General features: G+C 45.3%; 1 protein-coding gene and 1 pseudogene across 2 annotated transcripts in view; one reads left to right on the forward strand and one right to left on the reverse strand.

The window, feature by feature from the left end:
- The first annotated feature begins 472 nt into the window (after nucleotides 1-472).
- LOC139533306 (pyridine nucleotide-disulfide oxidoreductase domain-containing protein 1-like) lies at nucleotides 473-22,974 on the forward strand (annotated as a pseudogene).
- Nucleotides 21,355-27,467, reverse strand: part of LOC139534126 (ATP-dependent DNA helicase Q1-like) — a 28,321-nt gene continuing 22,208 nt past the window's right edge. For both annotated transcript variants that reach the window (XM_071332918.1, XM_071332917.1), the window contains one exon: nucleotides 21,355-27,447. Coding sequence is in view for 1 of the 2 variants with exons in the window: in XM_071332917.1 (XP_071189018.1) it covers nucleotides 26,755-27,447 (693 nt within the window). In the remaining variant the exon portion in view is untranslated. The remainder of the gene's footprint in view (nucleotides 27,448-27,467) is intronic.

The following is a 27,467-nucleotide window of genomic DNA, read 5'->3' on the forward strand; positions in this document are numbered from 1 at the left end:
TCAAATCATTTTATGCACGCTTTGATAATAACAACATCATGACGGTTGTGAGGGCCGCCACCAACTAAGAAGATTGGGTGATCTCACTCTTAGAGGCCGACATGAGTCTTTAATCAGGGCAATACCCGCAAGGCCGCGGGGCACGATTGTATTCCAGGGGCAAGATTGTATTCTCAGAACATGCGCAGAACAGCTGGCAGTTATATTCACAGTAAATTTCAACCTCTCCTTTTCCCAGTCTGTAATCCCTACATGTTTTAAGATGACCACCATCATTGCTGTTCCCAAGAAATCTAAGGCTTCATGCCACAATGGCTACCACCCTTTAGCACTCACATCTGTAATCATGAAGTGCTTTGAGAGGCTGGTTATGGCACACATCCACTCCATCATCCCAGACACCCTAGACCCACTCTAATTTGCATACCACCCCAACAGATCCATAGACAATAAGAGGAATACCTATGTGAGAATGCTGTTCATTGACTACAGCTCAGTATTCAGCACCATTGTCCCCTCCATGCTCGACACAAAGCATAGCACCCTGAACACCTCCTTCGGCAACTGGATCCTGGACTTCCTGACGGGCCGACCCCAGGTGGTGAGGGTAGGCAAGATTACCACCACCATGTTGACCCTCAACACAGGGGCCCCACAGAGGTGTGTGCTTAGTCCCCTCCTGTCCTTCCTGTTCACCCACAACAGTGTGGCCACCAATGACTCCAACAATATCATCAAGTTTTCTGAAGGCACGCCTGTGGTAGGCCTGATCACCGGCGACGATGAGACAGCCTACAGGGAGGAAGTCAGTGACCTGGCATTGTAGGGACGGAACAACAACCTCTCTCTCAACGTCAGTAAGACCAAGGAGCTGATCGCGGACTACAGGAAACGGGAGGGCGAGCACTCCCCCATCCACATTGACCGGGCTGCAGTGGAGCGGGACGAGAGCTTCAAATTCCTTGATGTCCAAATCACTAAGAACTTAAGATGGTCCACACACACGCACACGGCCGTGAAGAAGGCGCAACAGGGCCTATTCCCCCTCAGGAGGATGAATAGGTTTGGCATGGGACCTCAAATCCTCAAAAAGGTTTCCAGCTGTATCACTGCTTGGTATGGCAATAACACCGACCTCTATCGCATGACGCTACAAAGGGTAGTGCGGACAGGTAAGTATATCACTGGGGCCGAGCTCCCTGCCATCCAGGAACTCTATATCAGGCGGTGTGAAAGGAAGGCCCGGAAAATTGTTAAAGACTCCAACCACCCAAGCCATAAACTGTTCTCTCTGCTTCTGCATGGCAAGTGGTACCAGTGCATCAAGCCTGACACTAACAGGATCATGAATAGCTTCTATCCCCATGCCATAAGTCTGCTAAATAACCAACTGAATAGCTTACAAAATGGCTACAGACTTTTGATCTTTGTATTTTAGTCTTATTTTTGCACTCGAACTATGCACACTCACAAGGCCCTACACACTACGCACACTGAAACTCACTGATACTCACACATACAAACACTCATTCCATAATTTGCACATACATTTATAATACTGACTCTACATACACCCACTCACATACAATTATCATATATACTCCTGCTACTCTGTTTATCATATATCCTGATGCCTTGTCACCGTACCCTTATACATATCAATCCAGTATCCCTGCACATTTACAATGTGCTGACCCTGTATATTGTATACTTAGTTACTTTATCATGTTCTTCTTATTTCTTATTTTTATATCTCATGTTTTCTCATGTTTTTGTTCTACCTTGTTATTTTTTGTATTACATTGTTATTGATAACTGCATTGTTGGGTTAGAGCTTGGAAGACAGGCATTTCACTGTACTTGCGCATGTAACATTCAAAAATGTCACATGTGAAGTGTTCCAAAAACACGTTTTCACATGATTTCACATGTTTTTTTCCATAAGGGGGATGAATTTCTTGCAACCTGAAATTCTTGCTACGCCACCAGGTGAGTGGCCATTAAAACTTTTAAAAACTTCAAATGTGACATTTCACATGTGAAATCTTGTGATTTTCCACGTAAAATCTTGTTTTTTTACGTAAAGGGGATACTAGCAACCTGAATTTCCTACCACGCCACCAGGTCTGTGGCCATGATAGAGATCGGCCACAGATTTATTGGCAAGAATACATTTCTGCACTGCTAAAGGTTGCCTAGAATCAAGTCAATAATTGTGTGATTATCTGACAACACCAATGAAAAAGTAGCAGGAAAAGTCGGAGGAAACTGCGTTCAACTGACGTCAGCTTACAGGCACATGGCCTGCCACAAGGACTAGCAAGAGCACAATATGCCAAACCCCCCCCTAAACTGGACGGCACAATTGTGTGCCATCCTACAGAGCTTCCGGTCAGCTGTGACCCAGGCTGTAGTGGCACCTCAGCACTGTGCCACTCGGATAGTACCATTAAGGGTACATGTGCAGATAATCTAGTATAAAGGTCCATTTTCTACCCAATATATTCGATATAAGGTACAATTATTTCTGCACTTTGAAATGTAGGTGGGGGCAATGTACTGGTGGGGCTCATTAGCATTTTTGTCTAAAACATGTTTGTGCCATCTATCAGTGGAAATGTTGTACCAGTTTAACGGGTGTATCGTTATGTTGATGAAAGTTGAGCACATCTTTTGACAGTTCTTCAATTGGTGTAAGTACTTGGTGACAATCCAGAGTTGCACTGTTAAGAATTTACTATGCATTTTCCTGTAGATTAATGGCAGCTGGTACACACAACTGTAATGTTTAGTTTTCAATAACTTATTTTCTAATAGTTACAAGTGTGTTATTGTAGAATTCACAGTAATTTACTGTAGCTACACTGACCTGATGGTGTAGCCGAGAAGTGGTTATTACAATGACATGGTAACTATCTATAAATGAAATATTGTATGGGTCTTTGGTATCACATGCACTTATGTCAGCCTTTAACAAGGCTGGAGAACTAACCATGTTCAAGCTTAATGTTCATGAACAGAATACAACAGAGCAGATTAACTGGGACAAAATTCCCTCTCATGGGAGACCAAAAAGAGACAGCTGAATGCCACTTTAATAAGCCACACCTGCAATCTTCTGATGGGCTGTTGCTGGTACTCTGTAATTCCCAAGGTATTTTGAACTCTACCGCGGGTAGATTTTTTAGGAATAGTTTTTCATACGTGTGTTTTTGCATGTACATTGAGTGATTGTGTGATTAAATGTTATGCTACACAAAGATAAATAATTGTTTTCTAAACTAATCCAATCATTGAATTCCTGCACCCGTTACTGAAATGGTTGTTCCAAATCAAAGAAAATCGTATTGGTCACATACACATGGTTAGCAGATGTTAATGTGAGTGTAGCGAAATGCATGTGCTTCTAGTTCCGACAATGCAGTAATATCTAACAAGAAATCTAACAAATTCACAACAACTACCTTATACACACAAATGTAAGGGATGAATATGAATATGTACATATAAATATATGGATGAGCGATGGCCGTGCGGCATAGGCAAGATGCAGTAGATGGCATGGAGCAGGATATACATTTGAGATGAGTGATGTAGGATATGTAAACATTATTAAAGTGGCGTTGTTTAAAGTGACTAATGACAGGCATAGGCAATATGCAGTAGATGGTGTAGAACAGTATTTACATATGAGTTGAGTAATGTAGTATATGTAAACATGAATAAAGTGGCGTTATTTAAGGTGACTAGTGATACCTTTATCAAGTTCGTTTATTAAAGTGGCCAGAGATTTGAGTCAGTATGTTGACAGCAGCCTCTCGATGTTAGTGATGGCTGTTTAACAGTCTGATGGCCTTGTAATAGAAGCTGTTTTTCAGTCTCTCGGTCCCCGCTTTGATGCACCTGTACTGACCTCGCCTTCTGGATGATAGTGGGGTGAACAGGCAGTGGTTCGGGTGGTTGTTGTCCTTGATGATCTTTTTGGCCTTCATATATAGCTTATGATATATATAATGATAATATTCACCTAGGAACTCACTTCATGAAGGCCACAGGCTTGAAAATGAATGAATTCAACAATGTCTTTGTCACTAGCTGTCACGCCCTGACCTTAGAGATCCTTTTTATGTCTCTATTTTGGTTTGGTCAGGGCGTGAGTTGGGGTGGGCATTCTATGTTTTGTGTTCTATCTTTTTTATTTCTGTGTGTTTGGCCGGGTGTGGTTCTCAATCAGAGGCAGCTGTCTATTGTCTCTGATTGAGAACCATACTTAGGTAGCCTTGTGTTTTGTGGGTAGTTGTTTTCTGTCTTTGTGTCTGTACCAGACAGGACTGTTTCGTTCATTCTCTTTGTTATTTTGTTTAGTGTTCTGTTTTAATAAATGAACATGAACACTTACCACGCTGCGCTTTGGTCCGATGATTCCTCATCTTCAGACGACGAACGTTACACTAGCAAACACAGTCATGGGTGGTAACTCTACAATTAAATTCGAAAAGGCACACTGGGAAACTATTGGAGGCATGGCTTAGTTGGGGTGTTAAATTTATGTATGCCTTACAAAAAAACAGCCTTTGTATTGCTCATATGAAGGTAGTGCATCAACTATATAAGTTTCTTAACTTTTTAGGTAAACGATTTCCTTAAAATGTTTGAGTAGCCAGAACTTTTTCGGTTTTACAGTGTACTAGTGATTGGACGATTGATACCGGAGCTCCAATGCTCCAATGTAGTTTTCTGAGTCGACACAATGTACCGATGCTCATTTCAAAAGTATCATTATTACGTGATCAATGACGTTCAAACCTCATTTGATCATGTGGTTTTTCAAACCGTGTGTTGAAAAAATGCAAGATCCGATTCCCAGTTGGTTTCAAACACCGACCTCTACTTGACACTGTAATTACAATGTATAGTTAGGACTTTTTTATGCAGTCATCTGAATTGTAGCTACTCCTACTACTGCTACTACTAATATTACTACTACTACTACTACTACTACAGGGTCTTGGGGACCAGAACACTCACAGACGACAGGGAAAGGTGTCGGATCCTGGTGAATTATTTAGAAAAATAGTTGTGACACCACACTTACTGCACATTATTGTTCAAACAACTTGTTTTATTTAGTAAAGTATAAGCTTCTATCCTAAATATTGACATGGATTCACAGTTCATTTATAGCAAAAAAACTGGGGATTGGGATTCACAGCAAAAAAGGGACACATCACGGAAGTTGAAAAACCTGTAACAGATAGTAGGCTACTAAGACCAACGATTATCCACTGCGTCTCGGAGATTTGATATATTGTGTAATAAACTTCTTTATGAGGCGCTGCTGTGCCTTCTTCACCACGCTGTCTGTGTGGGTGGACCATTTCAGTTTGTCCGTGATGTGTACGCCGAGGAACTTAAAACTTTCCACCCTCTCCACTACTGTCCCGTCGATGTGGATAGGGGGCCGCTCCCTCTGCTGTTTCCTGAAGTCCACGATCATCTTGTTTGTTTTGTTGACATTGAGTGTTGAGGTTATTTTCCTGGCACCACACTTCGAGGGCCCTCACCTCCTCCCTGTAGGCCGTTTCGTCGTTGTTGGTAATCAAGCCTACCACTGTAGTATCGTCTGCAAACTTGATGATTGAGTTGGAGGCGGGCATGGCCACGCAGTCATGGGTGAACAGGGAGTACAGGAGAGGGCTGAGAACGCACCCTTGTGGGGCCCCAGTGTTGAGGATCAGTGGGGTGGAGATGTTGTTACCTACCCTCACCACCTGGGGGCGGCCCGTCAGGAAGTCCAGGACCCGGTTGCACAGGGTCTCGAGCTTAATGACGAGTTTGGAGGGTACTATGGTGTTAAATGCTGAGCTGTAGTCAATGAACAGCATTCTTACATAGGTATTCCTCTTGTCCAGATGGGTTAGGGCAGTGTGCAGTGTGCAGTGTGATTGCGATTGCGTCGTCTGTGGACCTATTGGGGCGGTAAGCAAATTGGAGTGGGTCTAGGGTGTCAGGTGGGGTGGAGGGGATATTGGGAACGGGAACAATGGTGGCCCTCCTGAAGCATGTGGGAACAGCAGACTGGGATAAGGATGGATTGAATATGTCCGTAAACACACCCGCCAGCTGGTCTGCACATACTCTGAGGACGCGGCTGGGGAAGCCGTCTGGGCCTGCAGCCTTGCAAGGGTTAACACGTTTAAATGTTTTACTCACGTTGGCTGCAGTGAAGGAGAGCCCGCAGGTTTTGGTAGCTGGCCGTGTCAGTGGCATTGTATTGTCCTCAAAGCGAGCAAAGAAGTTGTTTAGTTTGTCTAGGAGCAAGACATCGTGGTCCGCGACGGGGCTGGTTTTTCTTTTGTAGTCCATGATTGACTGTAGACCCTGCCACATACTGAGGCAGGGTCTGAGCCGTTGAATTGCGACTCTACTTTGTCTCTATACTGACGCTTAACTTGATTGATTGCGTTGCGGAGGGAATAGTTACACTGTTTGTATTCGGTCTTGTTTCCGGTCACCTTGCCCTGATTAAAAGCAGTGGTTCGCGCTGCCATCAATCCACGGTTTCTGGTTGGGGAATGTTTTAATAGACGCTGTAGGTACAACATCACCGATGCACTTGCTAATAAACTCGCTCACCGAATCAGCGTATTCATCAATGTTGTTGTTCGACGCTATGCGGAACATATCCCAGTCCACGTGATCGAAGCAATCTTGAAGTTTGGAATCCGATTGGTCAGACCAGCGTTGAACAGATCTGAACACGGGAGCTTCCTGTTTTAGTTTCTGTCTATAGGCTGGAAGCAACAAAATGGAGTCGTGGTCAGATTTTCGGAAAGGAGGCCGGGGGAGGACTGTATATGCGTCGCGGAAGTTAGAATAACAATGATCCAGGGTTTTGCCAGCCCGGGCCGCGCAATCGATATGCTAATAAAATTTAGGGAGCCTTGTTTTCAGATTAGCCTTGTTAAAATCCCCAGCTACAATAAATGCAGCCTCAGGATATGTGGTTTCCAGTTTACATAGAGTCAAATAAAGTTTGTTCAGGGCCGTCGATGTGTCTGCTTGGGGGGGAATATACACGACTGTGATTATGATCGAAGAGAATTCTCTTGGTAGATAATGCGGTCGGCATTTGATTGTGAGCAATTCTAAGTCAGGTGAACAAAAGGACTTGAGTTCCTGTATGTTGTTATGATCACACCACGTCTCGTTAACCATAAGGCATACACCCCTGCCCTTCTTCTTACCAGAGAGATGCTTGTTTCTTTCGGCGCGATGCGTGAAGAAACCAGGTGGCTGTACCGACTCCGATAGCGTGTCTCGAGTGAGCCATGTTTCCGTGAAACAAAGAACGTTACAGTCTCTGATGTCTCTCTGGAAGGCAACCCTTGCTCGGATTTCGTCTACCTTGTTGTCAAGAGACTGGACATTGGCGAGTAGTATGCTCGGGAGCGGTGCGCGATGTGCCCGTCTACGGAGCATGACCAGAAGACCGCTCCGTCTGCCGCTTCTGCGGCGCCGTTGTTTGGGTCGCCGACTGGGATCTGATCCATTGTCCTGGGTGGTGGGCCAAGCAGAGGATCCGCTTCGGGAAAGTCGTATTCCTGGTCGTAATGTTGGTGAGTTGACGTTGCTCTTATATCCAATAGTGCCTCCCGACTGTATGTAATAAAACCTAAGATTTCCTGGGGTAACAATGTAAGAAATACATAAAAAAACGAAATACTAGTTTCCTAGGAACGCGAAGCGAGGCGGCCATCTCTGTCGGCGCCGGATGTATGTGTATGTGCACTCAGTGTATAGCTGCCATAGTATGCATGTTATCAACAGAAGAGTCAGTGAAAGCGATAGGTTACTGGCATGTATTGCTAGTGGCAGTAAGTTGCCTGTAAATTACTGTAAACATTTTGTCAGTAACTTATTTTTAATTTTACAATAACTTACTGACAAATGGTTTCCAGTTAAGAATTTACTAATTCACACTAACTTCTGGCAACAAGTTGCCATGAAATTACTGGAACATCTTTAAAGTACAGCTCACCATTGACACATCCTCTTAAAACATTTGCAGACCAGACGGCAATAAAGGAGACGCTCAACTTATATTGGCATAACCATCAAACACTTAAACTGCTACAACACTTGCTCTGACAATTGGCACAAATACACATATAATTGACCACGCCCCAAATATGCTAATATCCCCACCAGTAAATCGCCCCCACCTACCAAAGCGCAGCGATGATCGTACCTTATATTCAAAATATTGGGTGGAAAATTATCCCATTATACCTACAAGGTACCAAACTATAGCATGTGCGTTTTCTGAATAGGAAGTCCGGGGCAGGAGTGGAACAGCTGCCTAATGGTGGCTATTCAGTAGTGATGTGGAAATTAAGCTTCCTTATGCATTGAGCATTTCCAGCCAATTGTGTCGAAAATAGGTTCATTACTCAAGGCTTTAATCAACACATTGTACACTATGTGTACCTGCTGGTCAAAACAATTTAGAGCAACCAAATTATTATAAATGACATCATACACACCATAGTCCACGTGATCAAAACAGTCTTTGAGCATAGATTCTGATTGGTCAGACCTGCGTTGTACAGATCTGACCACCGGAACTTCCCTAATGAGTCTTTGTTTATAGGCGGGGAGGAGCAAAATGGAGTTGTAGCAGTGGTCAAGAGTGAAATTTCCACGAGTTGGACAGTCAATGTGTTGATAGTAATTTGGGAGCACGGATATCAAATTACTTTTGTTAAAGTCCCCCGTGACAATTAACTCTGCATCCGGGTACGCAGTCTCCAGTTTGTTTAGGGTCCAATGAAGATTTTTGGTGTCGACTTCGGGCGGGATTTAAACAGCCATGGCAATAAGGCCTGAGAACTCTCTTGGAAGGTAAAAAAGAGCAGCATTTGATGATCAAGTATTCCAAGTCGAGAGAGCACAAGCTCGAAGTTCCTGTACGCTTCCCCCATCGCACCACTTGTAATTGGTCATGAAGCTGACACCACCACCTTTGTTCTTGCCAGAGAGAGTCCGCTTCCTATCTGCTCGATGAACTGTAAAACCCGCTGGTTGTATATATTCCATTTGCATGTCGGAGGAAAGCCAAGTCTCAGCAAAACCGAGAGTGTTGCAGAATCTGACCTCCCTCTGTAAGGAGTACCTTGCTCTGAGCTCGCCAATTTCATTCACTAATAATTGAACATTGGCCTCCAGTAGTATGTTCGGTAATGGAGGATGGGTTGCCCGGCATCTCAAACTCACTAAGACCCCGTCACATCTGCCTCTCAGTCAGCGTCTTCCTTTCCTTCTCTCTGGTAGGACTCCCAGGCTGCCCGGCGCCTCACCTAAGAGGCTAGACTTTTGTTACGCCGCAGTGTGTACCCAGCAATTCATATTAAAATAGTTCTACCTGGGTGTATGAAGTAATACACGAAACAGAGTAAGACAATTCAAGAAAAACACTAGAAAAAATGCCAATTTATTCAAAATAAAAACAAAGATACCTTATTTGCATAAGTATTCAGACCCTTTGCTATGAGACTTGAAATTGAGCTCAGGTGCATCTTGTTATCATTTATCATCCTTGCAATGTTTCTACAACTTGATTGGAGTCAACCTGCGGTAAATTCAATTGATTACATGATTTGGAAAGGCACACACCTGTCTATATAAGGTCCCACAGTTGACAGTACATGTCAGAGCAAAAACCAAGCCATGGGTCGAAGGAATTGTCCATAGAGCTCCGAGACAGGATTGTGTCGAGGCACAAACCTGGGGGAAAAAAATGTATGAGGCATTAAAGGTCCCCAAGAACAGTGGCCACCATTATTCTTAAATGAAAGAAGTTAAGAACCACCAAGACTCTTCCTAGAGCTGGCCGCCTGGCCAAACTGAGCAATTGGGGGAGAAGGGCCTTGGTCAGGGAGGTGACCAAAACCCGATGGTCACTCTGACAGAGCTCTAGAGTTTCTCTGTGGAGAAAGGAGAACCTTCCAGAAGGAAAACCATCTCTGCAGCACTCCACCAATCAGGCCTTTATGGTAGATTGGCCAGACGGAAGCCACTACTCAGTAAAAGGCACATGACAGCCCACTTGGAGTTTGCCAAAAGGCACCTAAAGACTCTCAGATCATGAGAAACAAGATGCTCTGGACTGATGGAACCAAGATTGAACTCTTTGACCTGAATGCTAAGCATCACGTCTGTAGGAAACCTGGCACATCCCTACGGTGAAGCATGGAAGTGGCAGCGTCACGCTGTGGGGATGTTTTTCAGCAACAGGGACAGGGAGACTAGTCAGGATCGAGGGAAAGTAGAACAGAGCAAAGTACAGAGAGATCATTGGTGAAAACCTGCTCCAGAGTGCTCAGCACCTCAGACTGGGGCGAAGGTTCACCTTCCAACAGGACAAACGACCCTAAGCACACAGCCAAGACAATGCAGGAGTGGCTTCTGGACAAGTGTCTGAATGTCCTTGAGTGGCCCAGCCAGAGGCTGGACTTGAACACGATCAAATATCTCTGGAGAGACCTGAAAATAACCTGACAGAGCTGGAGAGGATCTGCAGAGAAGAATGGGAGAAACTTCCCAAATACAGGTGTACCAAGCGTGTAGCGTCATACCGAAGAAGACTCGAGGCTGTAGTTGCTGCCAAAGGTGCTTCAACAAAGTACTGAGTAAAGGGTCTGAATACTTATGTAAATGTTATATTTCAGTTTTTATTTGTAATAATTAGCAAAAATTTACAAAAACCTGTTTTTGCTTTGTCATTGTGGGGTAATGTGTGTAGATTGGCGAGGGGGAAAAAACAATTGAATCAATTTTAGAATAAGGCTGTAACGTAACAAAAAAACAATTGAACAACATTTTCCTGTATTACCAAATGAGGAGAGTTACAAACTACACACCAGTCAGAGTTATACTTAAACTTCATCTTTAATGAGCTTTAAGCTTTAGCCTTTGACTTTCAACAATTCACTATCTATAATGAATTTTGAGAGTCCCAACATAATGGCAACTGAGATCTTTTATAGCAAAGATCCACCCCCCTAGTCGACATGACAAACCACAGATAATAGGAACTGTTCACAAAGAAAGACTTTTACTTGAGAGAGGAGTATCCCATAGCCAGATAGCATTCGCTATAAATTATCGTTCAGTTTGGTCTCTAAGACGAGGTTCTAATCTCGTTCCTGGTACTTCATAGTACAAAAACACCAACTCATCCAATGGCATATATCAATTGTCAACTCTAGATACTCCCATCTCAAGTAAACCCCCTCTTGACCCCACTCCTGGACAAGCTCACTGAGGGGAGTGAGCCTCTAGGTCATACACTATCTCAAGATAAGTGCAACATCAGAGGGGACATACGATGGTTCCAGACACTGCCATACACCTCCCCCAATGGGAAAAGGAGGGAGTGACTGGCGCACAGACATTGTGGAGACAAGTAATTGGTTCCCCATTAATCACGCCATCCCTTCACATGGTTTAAGAATAGGTAAAGACACATTCACATATGAAGACAATGTTCCATTCTGTCCTCTTCCCTTTCTGATATTCTGCATAGCACCAGGGACATGTGAAAGACAAGCCTGACCTCTCCCCTCTCTGGGCCCCAAGTGACTGAGCCCTAGCTGAGAAGAGAAAAGTGCAGCTGCCAACACTATAGCCCAAAGGGATACATTCTAATGACAGGTATCTCACACAAGCATATTATGTGAATAAAACATCTTATCTATGTTACCCAACTAATTCTGATTCATCCGCCACATCTGTTCGCATTCATTCATTTGCATTTGCAGTTTTGTCAGTATTCTAAGCCAAAATTCAATATTTTTGTTTGCATGCATGAATAACTAGGCTACTACTTTTAGCATTTAGTTTGCATTATTTTGGTAATACAGGTCCCCTGTGGATCAGTTGGTAGAACATGGTGATTGCAATGCCAGGGTAGTGGGTTTGATTCCCACGGGGAACCAGTATGGGGAAAAAGTATGAAAATGTATGCACTCACTACTGTAAGATGCTCTGGATAAGAGTGTCTGCTAAATGAGTAAAATGTGTGTATGGCTGCATTCACAAAATAAAATGTATGTCAATTATGCCTTTTAAAGTAAAATATTCTCAATGACATTTAACACCTGGGTTTTCACATAGCCCCCTACAAAGGCCAGTGTGGCCCAAGAGGCTATGTTGAGAGGGCGTTCAATCGGAGGGGCTGAAATTGAAACCGTCAGGGTGATGGTAATGTTGGTTTGTATGCTTGACAGATTGCCCAGACACTCTCCCTATATTGATGGGGGGAAACTAGGGCATTCCTTATCACTGTTTCTACAATGTTTTCTTTTTCCAAAGTCGTTTTTCTCATTCTGAAGGTTTTATTTCTGTCTGGATGCCTCCACTCTCTATTTATATAACCGGTGAGGCATGCTGGTGGCATCACTGTTTGGCTAAAGGAGAGAGAGACATTGATTAAACTGTCCCAATAAAAAGGCCACAGCAATTTTGTGTTTTGAAAATAATAAACATATAGTTTGAATATCATGAAAAATATTCAAATCAAATCAAATATATTTATATAGCCCTTCTTACATCAGCTGATATCTCAAAGTGCTGTACAGAAACCCAGCCTAAACCTCCAAACAGCAAGCAATGCAGGTGTAGAAGCACGGTGGCTAGGAAAAACTCCCTAGAAAGGCCAAAACCTATGAAGAAACCTAGAGAGGAACCAGGCTATGAGGTGTGGCCAGTCCTCTTCTGGCTGTGCAGGGTGGAGATTATAACAGAACATGGCCAAGATGTTAAAATGTTCATAAATTACCAGCATGGTCAAATAATAATAATCACAGTAGTTGTCGAGGGTGCAGCAAGTCAGCACCTCAGGAGTAAATGTCAGTTGGATTTTCATAGCCGATCATTAAGGATATCTCTACTGCTCCTGCAGTCTCTAGAGAGTTGAAAACAGCAGGTCTGGGACAGGTAGCACGTCCGGTGAACAGGTCATGGTTCCATAGCCGCAGGCAGAACAGTTGAAACTGGAGCAGCAGCACGGCCAGGTGGACTGGGGACAGCAAGGAGTCATCATGCCAGGTAGTCCTGAGGCATGGTCCTAGGGCTCAGGTCCTCCAAGAGAGAGAAAGAAAGAGAGAATTAGAGAGAGCATACTTAAACACAGGACACCGGATAAGACAACCACCAACTTACCATCCTGAGACAAGGCCGAGTATAGCCCACAAAGATCTCCACCACGGCACAACCCGTGGTAAAAGATGCATGCTTTTGCTAGTAGAGTTTTTTTTTAAATTTGCAAAGGAGAAAATCCATATTCTGTCCTTTATGATCCAGTATTTACAGGTTTCTCTCTGCATAAAGAAATGTACTTTGGACCCAGCAGCTTGCCATAGTTTGGTCACAAACAAGGAAGTATATTACATTGAAAATTCAGAGCAACAAATTAGTGAATGTAATGCATTTAAACACTGTATTTCTAGTTTATTTTACATAAAACTATTTGGATGCATACAATGCAGTCCAGTAGAAACTGATACAATGAAATGGACTATTATGGGTTAAGGACATTGCGCGAGAACTTCTGTCAATGCAGGTATGCTAGCTAGCTAACTTGCTAGTTTAGCTGAACAGTGATGGGTGAAAATGCACTCCCCTCACTGGCTAGGTATCTAAAACGCTGGAGGAGTTTGATGTGGAGGAGAGGCCCTCCAGGGTTCTAGAGAAAAAGTGCCCTAACCTGAGAGTCATCCAGTCTGCAGTGAAGGCCCTTCATGCACAACAACATAGTAAACACACACAGGCTGAAATGCATTTGTTATGCTGGTGAATGAGGACCCAAAAGCGACGTAATAGAAACAGAGTCTTTATTCCAGTCTTAAACAAACAATAATTCTCCTGGATATTATTAAAGGTAAATCCAAAACAGGAAACTGAAATCCTCTCGTCAGTAGAGAGGAACGACTGGAGACGCGACCACAGACTGCAGGTCGCTTCAGGAAGGCACAGGCCGTAGCTGACATAGACACCTGCTCACACGCAGCATCTGAAGAAGGCAAAAACACGACAGGGCGGAACAAGGACACAGAACAGCAAACATCAAACAAGAATCCGACAAGGACAGAAGCGGAAAACAGAGGGAGAAATAGGGACTCTAATCAGAGGGCAAAATAGGGGACAGGTGTGAAAGAGTAAATGAGGTCGTTAGGAGAATGAGAAACAGCTGGGAGCAGGAACGGAACGATAGAGAGAGAGAGCGAGAGAGGGAAAGAGGGAGGGGGAGAGAGAGGGATAGAAAGAGGGAAAGAACCTAATAAGACCAGCAGAGGGAAGCACAGGGACAAGACATGATGATCAATGACAAAACATGACAGTACCCCCCCACTCACCGAGCGCCTCCTGGCGCACTCGAGGAGGAACCCTGGCGGCAACGAAGGAAATCATCAATCAACGAACGGTCCAGCACGTCCCGAGATGGAACCCAACTCCTCTCCTCAGGACCGTAACCCTCCCAATCCACTAAGTACTGGTGACCACGTCCCCGAGAACGCATGTCCATGATCTTCCGTACCTTGTAAATAGGTGCGCCCTCGACAAGGACGGGGGGGGGGGGAGGGAAGACGAACGGGGGCGCGAAGAAAAGGCTTGACACAGGAGACATGGAAGACAGGGTGGACGCGACAAAGATGTCGCGGAAGAAGCAGTCGCACAGCGACAGGATTGACGACCTGAGAGACACGGAACGGACCAATGAACCGCGGAGTCAACTTGCGAGAAGCTGTCGTAAGGGGAAGGTTACGAGTGGAAAGCCACACAAAAGCCTGAGCGGAGGGAACGCTGGACTCGGCGAGCTGGGACGAGAACAGAGGAGGCTGGTACCCAAGACTACTCTGAAACGGAGATAGCCCGGTAGCAGACGAAGGAAGCGAGTTGTGAGCGTACTCAGCCCAGGGGAGCTGTTCTGCCCAAGACGCAGGGTTTCGAAACGAAAGGCTGCGTAATATGCGACCAATCGACTGATTGGCCCTTTCTGCTTGACCGTTAGACTGGGGATGAAACCCGGAAGAGAGACTGACGGAAGCACCAATCAAACGACAGAACTCCCTCCAAAACTGTGACGTGAATTGCGGGCCTCTGTCTGAAACGGCGTCTAACGGGAGGCCATGAATTCTGAACACATTCTCAATGATGATTTGTGCCGTCTCCTTAGCGGAAGGAAGCTTAGCGAGGGGAAAGAAATGTGCCGCCTTAGAGAACCTATCGATAACCGTAAGAATCACAGTCTTCCCCGCAGACGAAGGCAGACCGGTAATAAAGTCTAAGGCGATGTGAGACCATGGTCGAGAAGGAATGGGAAGCGGTCTAAGACGGCCGGCAGGAGGAGAGTTACCTGACTTAGTCTGCGCGCAGTCCGAACAAGCTGCCACGAAACGGCGCGTGTCACGCTCCTGAGTAGGCCACCAAAACCGCTGGCGAATAGAAGCAAGCGTACCCCGAACGCCGGGGTGGCCAGCTAACTTGGCAGAGTGAGCCCACTGAAGAACAGCCAGACGAGTAGAGACAGGAACGAACAGAAGGTTACTAGGACAAGCGCGCGGCGACGCAGTGTGAGTGAGTGCTTGCTTTACCTGTCTCTCAATTCCCCAGACAGTCAACCCGACAACACGCCCTTCAGGGAGAATCCCCTCGGGGTCGGTAGAAGCCACAGAAGAACTAAAGAGACGGGATAAGGCATCAGGCTTGGTGTTCTTATTTCCCGGGCGATAGGAAATCACAAACTCGAAACGAGCGAAAAACAACGCCCAACGAGCTTGACGTGCATTAAGTCGTTTGGCAGAACGGATGTACTCAAGGTTCTTATGGTCAGTCCAAACGACAAAAGGGACAGTCGCCCCCTCCAACCACTGTCGCCATTCGCCTATGGCTAAGCGGATGGCGAGCAGTTCGCGGTTACCCACATCATAGTTGCGTTCCGATGGCGACAGGCGATGAGAAAAGTAAGCGCAAGGATGGACCTTATCGTCAGACTGGAAGCGCTGGGACAGAATGGCTCCCACGCCCACCTCTGAAGCGTCAACCTCGACAATGAATTGTTTAGTGACGTCAGGAGTAACAAGGATAGGGGCGGAAGTAAAACGCTTCTTGAGGAGATCAAAAGCTCCCTGGGCGGAACCGGACCACTTAAAGCAAGTCTTGACAGAAGTCAGAGCTGTGAGAGGGGCAGCCACTTGACCGAAATTACGAATGAAACGCCGATAGAAATTAGCGAAACCGAGAAAGCGTTGCAACTCGACACGTGACTTAGGAACGGGCCAATCGCTGACAGCCTGGACCTTAGCGGGATCCATCTGAATGCCTTCAGCGGAAATAACAGAACCGAGAAATGTGACAGAGGAGACATGAAAGGCGCACTTCTCAGCCTTCACGTAGAGACAATTCTCTAAAAGGCGCTGGAGTACACGTCGAACGTGCTGAACATGAATCTCGAGTGACGGTGAAAAAAATCAGGATATCGTCAAGGTAAACGAAAACAAAGATGTTCAGCATGTCTCTCAGTACATCATTAACTAATGCCTGAAAGACAGCTGGAGCATTAGCGAGACCGAACGGCAGAACCCGGTATTCAAAATGCCCTAACGGAGTGTTAAACGCCGTCTTCCACTCGTCCCCCTCTCTGATGCGCACGAGATGGTAAGCGTTACGAAGGTCCAACTTAGTAAAGAACCTGGCTCCCTGCAGAATCTCGAAGGCTGACGACATAAGGGGAAGCGGATAACGATTCTTAACCGTTATGTCATTCAGCCCTCGATAATCCACGCAGGGGCGCAGAGTACCGTCCTTCTTCTTAACAAAGAAAAACCCCGCTCCGGCGGGAGAGGAAGAAGGCACCACGGTACCGGCGTCGAGAGAAACAGACAGATAATCCTCGAGAGCCTTACGTTCGGGAGCCGACAGAGAGTATAGTCTACCCCGAGGGGGAGTGGTCCCCGGAAAGAGATCAATACAACAATCATACGACCGGTGAGGAGGAAGAGAGTTGGCTCTGGACCGACTGAAGACCGTGCGCAGATCATGATATTCCTCCGGCACTCCTGTCAAATCACCAGGTTCCTCCTGAGTAGAGGGGACAGAAGAAACAGGAGGGATAGCAGACATTAAACACTTCACATGACAAGAAACGTTCCAGGATAGGATAGAATTACAAGACCAATTAATAGAAGGATTATGACATACTAGCCAGGGATGACCCAAAACAACAGGTGTAAAAGGTGAACGAAAAATCAAAAAGGAAATGGTCTCACTGTGGTTACCAGATACTGTGAGGGTTAAAGGTAGTGTCTCACATCTGATACTGGGGAGAAGACTACCATCTAAGGCGAACATGGGCGTGGGCTTCCCTAACTGTCTGAGAGGAATGTCATGTTTCCGAGCCCATGCTTCGTCCATAAAACAACCCTCAGCCCCAGAGTCTATCAAGGCACTGCAGGAAGCAGCCGAACCGGTCCAGCGTAGATGGACCGACAAGGTAGTACAGGATCTTGATGGAGAGACCTGAGTAGTAGCGCTCACCAGTAGCCCTCCGCTTACTGATGAGCACTGGCTTTTACTGGACATGACATGACAAAATGTCCAGCAGAACCGCAATAGAGGCAAAGGCGGTTGGTGATTCTCCGTTCCCTCTCCTTAGTCGAGATGCGAATACCTCCCAGCTGCATGGGCTCAGTCTCTGAGCCGGTGGGAGGAGATGGTTGAGATGCGGAGAGGGGAAACACCGTTAACGCGAGCTCTCTTCCACGAGCTCGGTGACGAAGATCTACCCGTCGTTCTATGCGGATGGCGAGTGCAATCAAAGAGTCCACGCTGGAAGGAACCTCCCGGGAGAGAATCTCATCCTTAACCTCAGCGTGGAGTCCCTCCAGAAAACGAGCGAGCAACGCCGGCTCGTTCCAGTCACTGGATGCAGCAAGAGTGCGAAACTCTATAGAGTAATCCGTTATGGATCGATCACCTTGACATAGGGAAGCCAGGGCCCTGGAAGCCTCCTTCCCAAAAACTGAACGATCAAAAACCCGTATCATCTCCTCTTTAAAGTTCTGATAAACGTTAGAACACTCAGCCCTTGCCTCCCAGATAGCTGTGCCCCACTCCCGAGCCCGACCAGTAAGGAGTGATATGACGTAAGCGATCCGAGCTCTCTCTCTTGAGTATGTGTTGGGCTGGAGAGAGAACACAATATCACACTGGGTGAGAAAGGAGCGACACTCAGTGGGCTGCCCAGAGTAACATGGTGGGTTATTAACCCTAGGTTCCGGAGACTCGGAAGACCAGGAAGAAGCTGGTGGCACGAGACGAAGACTCTGAAACTGTCCTGAGAGATCGGAGACCTGAGCGGACAGGGTCTCAACGGCATGACGAGCAGCAGACAATTCCTGCTCGTGTCTGCCGAGCATTGCTCCCTGGATCTCGACGGCAGTGTTGCGAGAATCCGTAGTCGCTGGGTCCATTCTAGGTCGGATTCTTCTGTTATGCTGGTGAATGAGGACCCAAAAGCGACGTAATAGAAACAGAGTCTTTATTCCAGTCTTAAACAAACAATAATTCTCCTGGATATTATTAAAGGTAAATCCAAAACAGGAAACTGAAATCCTCTCGTCAGTAGAGAGGAACGACTGGAGACTGCAGGTCGCTTCAGGAAGGCACAGGCCGTAGCTGACATAGACACCTGCTCACACGCAGCATCTGAAGAAGGCAAAAACACGACAGGGCGGAACAAGGACACAGAACAGCAAACATCAAACAAGAATCCGACAAGGACAGAAGCGGAAAACAGAGGGAGAAATAGGGACTCTAATCAGAGCGCAAAATAGGGGACAGGTGTGAAAGAGTAAATGAGGTCGTTAGGAGAATGAGAAACAGCTGGGAGCAGGAACGGAACGATAGAGAGAGAGAGCGAGAGAGGGAAAGAGGGAGGGGGAGAGAGAGGGATAGAAAGAGGGAAAGAACCTAATAAGACCAGCAGAGGGAAGCACAGGGACAAGACATGATGATCAATGACAAAACATGACAGCATTAGATTAGGCTAATACATGGTATATTTATAATAATGTATACAGTTATATTATAGTTATCTATATTAATATAACCTTTCAAATGTATTAATGTACACCACATGACCAAAAGTATGTGGACACCTGGTCTCATTCCAAAATCATGGGCATAAATATGGAGTTGGTCCCCCCTTTGCTGCTATAACAGCCTCCACTTTTCTGGGAAGGCTTTCCACTAGATGTTGGAACATTGTTGCGTGGACTTGTTTCCATTCAGCCACAAGAGCATTAGTGAGTTGAGGTCAGGGCTCTGTGCAGGCCAGTCAAGTTCTTCCAGACCGATCTCAACAAACCATTTCTGTATGGACCTCACTTTGAGCACGGGGGCATTGTCATGCTGAAACAGGAAAGGACCTTCCCGAAACTGTTGCCACAAAGTTGGAAGCGAAGAATCGTCTAGAATGTCATTGTATGCTGTAGCGTTAAGATTTACCTTCACTGGAACTAAGGGGCCTAGGCCGAACCATGAAACACAGCCCCAGACCATTATTCCTCCTCCACCAAACTTTACAGTTGGCACTATGCATTCGGGCAGGTAGCGTTTCTCCTGGCATCCGCCAAACCCATATTGGTCCGTCGGACTGCCAGATGGTGAAGCGTGATTCATCACTCCAGAGAGCGCATTTCCACTGCTTCAGAGTCCAATGGCGGCGAGCTTTACACCACTCCACCCGATGCTTGACATTGCACATGGTAATCTTTGGCATGTGCGGCTGCTCGGCCATGGAAACCCATTTCATGAAGGTCCCGACGAACAGTTTTTCTGCTGATGTTACTTCCAGAGGCAGTTTGGAACTGAGTGTTGGAACAGACGATGTTTATCCTTGTGGTATTCTTTTCATGAATTACTATGTCACCTGTCGCAATACAGAGCATGCATACAGTACAGTATGTGCTATTAAAATGCAAGCATAATGGGATATTCCTTCTCTCAAACTCTGCACATAGTGGATGGTCTGGGGATGCACTATGAGAAACTGTGTATCTGTAGTTGGGGCAGACCCAAACTCCTTACCCAGGATAATCCCTATGTGCTGGGGATACGAGACACAAACTGCCCAGGTACTTGACAATGGCTTCCTAGTAGAGATGTTCTTGTTTAGCAGTTAATCTAGTACTCATGATGCATTTTGTGCTGGCAGGAGTTTTAGAAGCGGTTATCCAAAGCCAAGCAAATTGTAGTCGTTGGAAACGGAGGGATTGCCTTGAAACTAGTGTGAGTATATCGACATTCTGCCATTCTTTTGTCTGAATTGGTCTTGTTCTAAAATCTCAAATGTGTATATATTATAGTTAAATGTACTGTATATTTTGTGTTCAGGTATGAGGTGGGAGGTTGTGAGGTGATCTGGGCAGTGAAAGACAAGGCTATAGGAAACACCTTCTTTGACGCGGGAGCCAACCAGTTCCTCATCCCCCCTGGACACAGACAAACCAGAGAGCTGCTACCTGTAAGAGGGCTCGCTACACCATAGAGGGGCCTGCAGCTACGCAGGGCCTTGCTGTACAGTAGGTGGCGACAGACAAGGCCAGAGTAGAGGGTTGGAAGAGCCAAGCAGTGCCCTGGGACCTTACTGGCATGAAGGCATCAGTTTGAGAGGAGCAGAGGTGGTAAGTGTGCCTCTTTGTGTTCACAATTATAGAATACAACATTAATATTATATTGTTTTAGTAAAGCAATTTTATTAGTTTATAGATGGTTTATAAATCTGTTATAAAAACACATTGGTTGAAATGTATCCATCCAGAGATGGGAATTTGTCTGGAACGAGGAAAGAAAGGTCAGCCTGGAGAAGTAATTCATAGTAACCTAAGTTGTTTTAACTCTTGTTGTGGCCAGGTGTCTCACAGGGTGTCAGTGGAGCACCAGTCTGAGGTGAAACAGATCTACTCTCACCAGGACTTCCTGCTGTCACCACTTGCCTCACAGACAGTAGACACTGGTGAGAGGAACCTATGACAGTGGAACATACCAGTGTGAAAGAGATGGAAATAAGTGACGGAATATGATGTGCTGAAAATGTGTTAATTTCCATTAATTAAATATACTGAACAAAAATATGAATGCAACAATTTCAAAGATTTTACTGAGTTACAGGTCATATAAGAAAATCAGTAAATTGAAATAAAATCATTAGGCCCTAGTCTACTGATTTCACATATGATTGCAGATATTGTCACGCCCGTGTGTAGAGACGGACCAAGGCGCAGCGTGATCTGGGTTCCACATCTTTTATTAGAAATAAGTGAACCACACAACAAAACAATAAAGACTAAAACGAAACGTGACGACAATGGAGTGCTAACATGCAACTACACATAAACAATATCCCACAAAACACAGGTGGAAAAATGCTACTTAAATATGATCCCCAATTAGAGACAACGACAGCCAGCTGCCTCTAATTGGGAATCATACCAAACACCAACATAGAAAACAAAACTAGAACCCCACATAGAAAATATAAACTAGACTAGCCCCCAGTCACGCCCTGATCTACTCTACCATAGAAAATAAGGGCTCTCTATGGTCAGGACTTGACAGATATGCATCTTTTGGCCACAGATACCTTAAAAAAAGGTAGGGGTGTGGATCAGAACCACATCCTTAGCATAGAGTTGATCAGGCTATTGATTGTGGCCTGTGGAATGTTATGTCCCACTCCTCTTCAATGGCTGTGCGAAGTTGTTGGATATTGGCGGGAACTGGAACACGCTGTCGTACACGACGATCCAGAGAATCTCAAACATACACAATGGGTGACATGTCTGGTGAGTATGTAGGCCATGGAAGAACTGAGACATTTTCAGCTTCCAGGAATTGTGTACAGATCCTTGCGACATGGGGCCATGCATTATCATGCTGAAACATGAGGTGATGGCGGCAGATGAATGGCTTTACAAGGATCCCGTCACGGTATCTGTACATTCAAATTGCCATCGATAAAATGCAATTGTGTTCGCTGTCCATAGTTTGGGGCACTCTGTTCACAACGTTGACATCAGCAAACCGCTCGACCACACAACGCCATACACTTGGTCTGCGGATGTACTGACAAATTCAATTCTCTGGCAACAGCTCTGGTAGACATTTTTGCAGTCAAAACTTGAGACATCTGTGGCATTGTGTTGTGTGACAAAACTGCACATTTTAGAGTGGTGTTTTGTCCCCAGCACAAGGTGCACCTGGGTAATGATCATGCTGTTTAATCAGCTTCTTGATATGCCACACCTGTCAGGTCGATGGATTATCTTGGCAAAGGAGAAATTCTCACTAACAGGGATGTAAACAAATTTGTGCCAAAAATTTGAGAGAAATAAGCATTTTGTGCATATGGAACATTTCCGGGATTCTTTATTTTAGCTCATGAAACATGGGACCAACACTTTACATGTTGCGTTCATGTTTTTGTTCGTTTAGTTGATTTATCTTTTCATCCACTGTGCTGTTTTCCCCAACTACAGGCTCTTGGCCAGTGTACGCTCAGCTGACCAATCGGAAGACGTTTGGCTGAGACTTAATCATCAGTGCCACAGGAGTCGTGCCAAACACCAAACCTTTTCTCCATGGAAACAACATAAGTAAAATAAGTAAAACAGATGCTAGATGTTTCATATAATCCATTACTTAATGACAACTCATGCCACTTCTACACAGAAGCAGTATTTACCAATATTTGTCTATACATATTCTGTTCAGTTTGCATTGGCTGAGGACTCTGGGTGGAGAGTGGACGACCACATGATGACAGAACCAGACATTTACTCTGCTGGAGACGTATGTAGAGCAGGCTCGGAGCCAAGCCACCTCTGGCAGCAGGTACACAAACCACACTGAATCTCTTCTAATGACGTTATGCTGCGTCTGACTATTCCTTTGGGTATGAGGCCTTTCGATTTTGTGGTGAACTACCCTGGAAACCATATATCCTGAGGCTGCAATTATTGTAGCTGGGGATTTTGACAAAGCTAATTTGAGAACAAGGCTACCTAAATTATATCAACACATTGACTGTATGTAGTGCGGGCAATACACTGGACCACTGCTACTCTAACTTCCACGAAGCATACAAGGCCCTCCCACGCCCTCCCTTCGGCAAATCCGACCACGACTCCATTTTGCTCCTACCGTCCTACAGGCAGAAACACAAACAGGATGTACCCCGTGACTAGAACCATTCAACGCTGGTCTGACCAATTGGAATCCGCGCTTCACGATTGTTTTGATCACACAGACCGGGAAATGTTCTGGGAAGCCACAGAAAATGACACCGATCTATACGTTGACTCTGTGTGAGTTTTTGAGGAAGTGCGTTGGAGATGTTATACCCATTGTGACTATTAAAACCTACCCTAACCAGAAACCGTGGATAGATGGCGGCATTTGCGCAAAACTGAAAGCACAGACCACAGCATTTAACCATGGAGAGATGACGAAGAATATGGCCAAATATAAACAGTGTAGTTATTCCCTCCACGAGGCAATCAAACAAGCGAAATGTCGGTATAGGGACAAAGTGGAGTCGCAATTCAACGGCTCAGACATGAGACGTATGTGGCAGGGTCTACAGGCAATTACGGACTACTAAAAGAAAACCGTCCACGTCACGGACACCGACGTCTTGCTTACAGACAAACTAAACACTTTCTTTGAGGATAATACAGTGCCACCGACGTGGCCCGCTACCAAGGACTGCAGGCCCCCCCTCTCCTTCTCCGTGGCTGACGTGAGTAAGACATTTAAACGTGCTAACCCTCACAAGGCTGCTGGCCCAGATGGCATCCCTAGCCGCGTCCTCAGAGCATGCGCAGATCAGCTGGCTGGACATATTCAATTGCTCCCTATCCCAGTCTGCTATCCCCACATGCTTCAAGATGGCCACCATTGTTCCTGTACCCAAGAAGGCAAAGATAACTGAACTAAATGACTATTGCTCCATAGCACTCACTTCTGTCATCATGAAGTGCTTTGAGAGACTAGTCAAGGATCATATCACCTCCACCTTACCTGCCACCCTAGACCTACTTCAGTTTGCATACCCCCCCAACAGGTCCACAGACGATGCAATCGCCATCACACTACACACTGCCCTATCCCATCTGGACAAGAGGAATACCTATTTAAGAATGCTGTTTATTGACTACAGCTCAGCATTCAACACCATAGTACCATCCAAGCTCATCATTAAGCTTGAGGCCCTGGGTCTCAACCCTGCCCTGTGCAATTGGGTCCTGGACTTTCTGACGGGCCGCCCACAGGTGGTGAAGGTATGAAACAACATCTCCACTTCACTGACCCCCAACACTGGGGCCCCACATGGGTGCATGCTCAGCCCCCTCCTGTACTCCCTGTTCACCCATGACTGCGTGGCCATGCCCGCCTCCAACTCAATCATCAAGTTTGCAGATGACACAACAGTAGTGGGCTTGTTTACCAACAACGATGAGACAGCCTACAGGGAGGAGGTGAGGGCACTTGGAGTGTGGTGTCAGGAAAACAAAACATAGGAGATGATCGTGGACTTCAGGAAACAGCAGAGGGAGCACCCCCCTATCCACGTCGACGGGACAGTAGTGGAGAAGGTGGAAAGTTAAGTTCCTCGGCGTACACATCCCGGGCAAACTGAAATGGTCTACCCACACAGACAGTGTGGCTGTAGGAGGCTGTAGAAATTTGGCTTGTTACCTAAAACCCTCAAACTTTTACAGATGCACAATTGATGGAGGATGGGTTTTTTTTATGTTAACTTTTTCCCAAAAACATTTGACACGCGCATACAGTTAGGCCCTAAAGCTTCGGCCTACACACTAATGCCAGATAAAAATAATGTTTTTTTTTTTTTTATCGCAATGTAGCCTATAGATATGAATTGCACAATAATTATCAATTTATGGATTTTTATTATGCACCGTTTTCTCCTTATTCAACCATCACGCAACCCACTCCCCAATCATGCACACTATTTCATGACCCTGAACCCAGATATAACAGCAGATTGCGGGTTATGAGTCAACCCGCTTGTGTGTGATCCATGCGTTTGATAACGAAAACCACATGTTAATGCAAGGTGTAACCAGGGCTATAAATATACCTTTGTTGAGAAAGGGCATTGGCAAGTTTAGAACCTGTGACGTTCTGGTCCCTAAGTGCCTAGTCTACTGCGCAAGCAATTGGGAGGGCACAACACATTTTTTACCTATATAAAGCTGTTCAGTCAGGTAGAATTGTAATTAGTAAGGTTGGAAAACAAAAGCTGCATTGGCATTCGAACTGGCAACCTTGTGTGTCGCAACCCAACCTCCCTAAAGGCGGCTATTCTTTATTTTACTCTCACCTGTAAACTCCACCCTTTGACCTGTCCATCGAGCTTTCATCCAACCAATCAATTCCTCCCCGACGACCTCTGGAAACAGTCCGGAAAATCTGATCACAATTCAGTTATTTTAATCGTCTAAAAATGTGGACAATATTAGGACGTGTGTTAGCACCAGGTATAAACGGGGCTCTTGACTGAATCCTGCAGGGCTAACAACAGATTTGCGTATCAATATCAAGCCCCAAGTTAACATTGTTTACAAGCCAAGGGTTATTATGATTATGATGAGGTGTAATGGATCATGATGAACGGATATCAAAACAGTCAGACAAATTGACTTAATGGTGAGACCACACATTTCCACCATCAGCACCCTAAATGACAAATCCAGCACATTGTAATGCTTGCAGTTCTACCTCCAGTTACTGCAGGTAGATTGGGCACTTAACAATGCCTGCCAAAGTAAATCTCATTCATATTACAGCTATTCTTATTTCCCTGGGCTGTGTACATTTGAATAACTTATTGAAGTGTTTTTATTCAAAAACAAAAAGGCAATTGTATCTACTCAATAATATTGTGTAAATTGATGCCTTAATTTGTTTACGCAGATTCATCACATTTTTTACAGCGTATGTAGATTCAATATTATTGTTAATTTAATTATTTTCCTGGTAAGTGCTCTTACTGTGTTTTTGGGGGGTTAGTGGAACTCGAAAGGAATTATTAGAAAATATACCAGAATAGGATGCATAAAAACTAACTTTACAACCAAAAGATAGAAATGTTTCATGTGAACATTTCAATTTTAAATCAATGTTTATTAATGATAGCTAAATATTATACTGTGCTCCACAAATGTGAATGGACCTTCTCAAAGCTGCAGTATTATAAAACGTATTCGAGCGAATCAAATTCACTAGCGTGGACATTGTGGTTGTTAGATTAGGGAATGCTCGAATATCTTTTTTATTTTTACAAATAATACATTCTGAAAACATTCTTCAGTTCAACAAACCTTTCAGTTCATGTGTGGTAGTTTATCCAAAACAAACCAGCTCTTCATTCTTTATCTTAGGCTAACAAGTGGTATTGATCCAACAGTAAAATATTACAATCTCAAACTAACTTGGATGGGGATATTCTCTCAGTCAAAGCCATTCCAGAAAAATTGAACCGGTGTTACAAAAAAAGTAGACTTGTCTGCCCCAGGGCTCTAGCTCTGGCAACGTAAGACCTGAAAAAGAGAGATACAGTAGTGTCCACATCTGAACGTCAACTGTCCCAGGGAAGGTCAATCGTTATCTTTGCATGAGTTTCCTTCTGGAGCTGACTCTGTTCCACAGGTTGCGTGCCGTCCGGGCGATGGTTGAGCCACGGGGGAGGTGCAGGCTCTTTAGTGGCTCTCTGATACAGGCCAGCACCCCTGGGTCTGAGCACCCCTGATTCTGCAAGTACTCATGGGAAATGTCGTTTATCTGCCTCAGCTGTTTGCTGTAGTAGTTCCTCAGGTCACAGAGCTCCTCCACTGCAGCCTCGGAGATGATGGAGACCTGGGAGGGAGAGTTGACCAATGCTGGCCTCTGGTGTTCAGAGTCTGTAACCGCAGCTTCTGAGGGAGCTAGGACTGCAGCAAGAGCAGCAGTACAGGGTTTCCTTCGCTTCTTTTGGGGGGTTGTTGATTTAGGTTTAGAATTTCGTTTTAATGGCAGTAATGGGGATTCGCTGTCATTAACTTTCTCTATAATATTGATCTCTACATCTACTTCAATGGCAGTGGGCTGGGCAGCAGTAGGGTCATTCTGGTCCTCCCGTGTCTGGCTTTCTGTCTGGTCATGGTCCTTGTCTTGTTTCCTGGCCAGATTCTGCTGCTCTTTATGCATCATGATCAGTTTGTTGCGTCTGGGAGGAGTGCTGCTGTCGTTGGGGGCAACGGGAGGAGGGGACTGGGAGGTCACCACCACCTCTTTAGCTCCACCAGCTAATTGGTCCTCCTGTGGGAGACAAAAGGAAG

This window comes from Salvelinus alpinus, chromosome 11 (genome assembly GCF_045679555.1).
Source record: "Salvelinus alpinus chromosome 11, SLU_Salpinus.1, whole genome shotgun sequence".
Taxonomy (NCBI): Eukaryota; Metazoa; Chordata; class Actinopteri; order Salmoniformes; family Salmonidae; genus Salvelinus; species Salvelinus alpinus.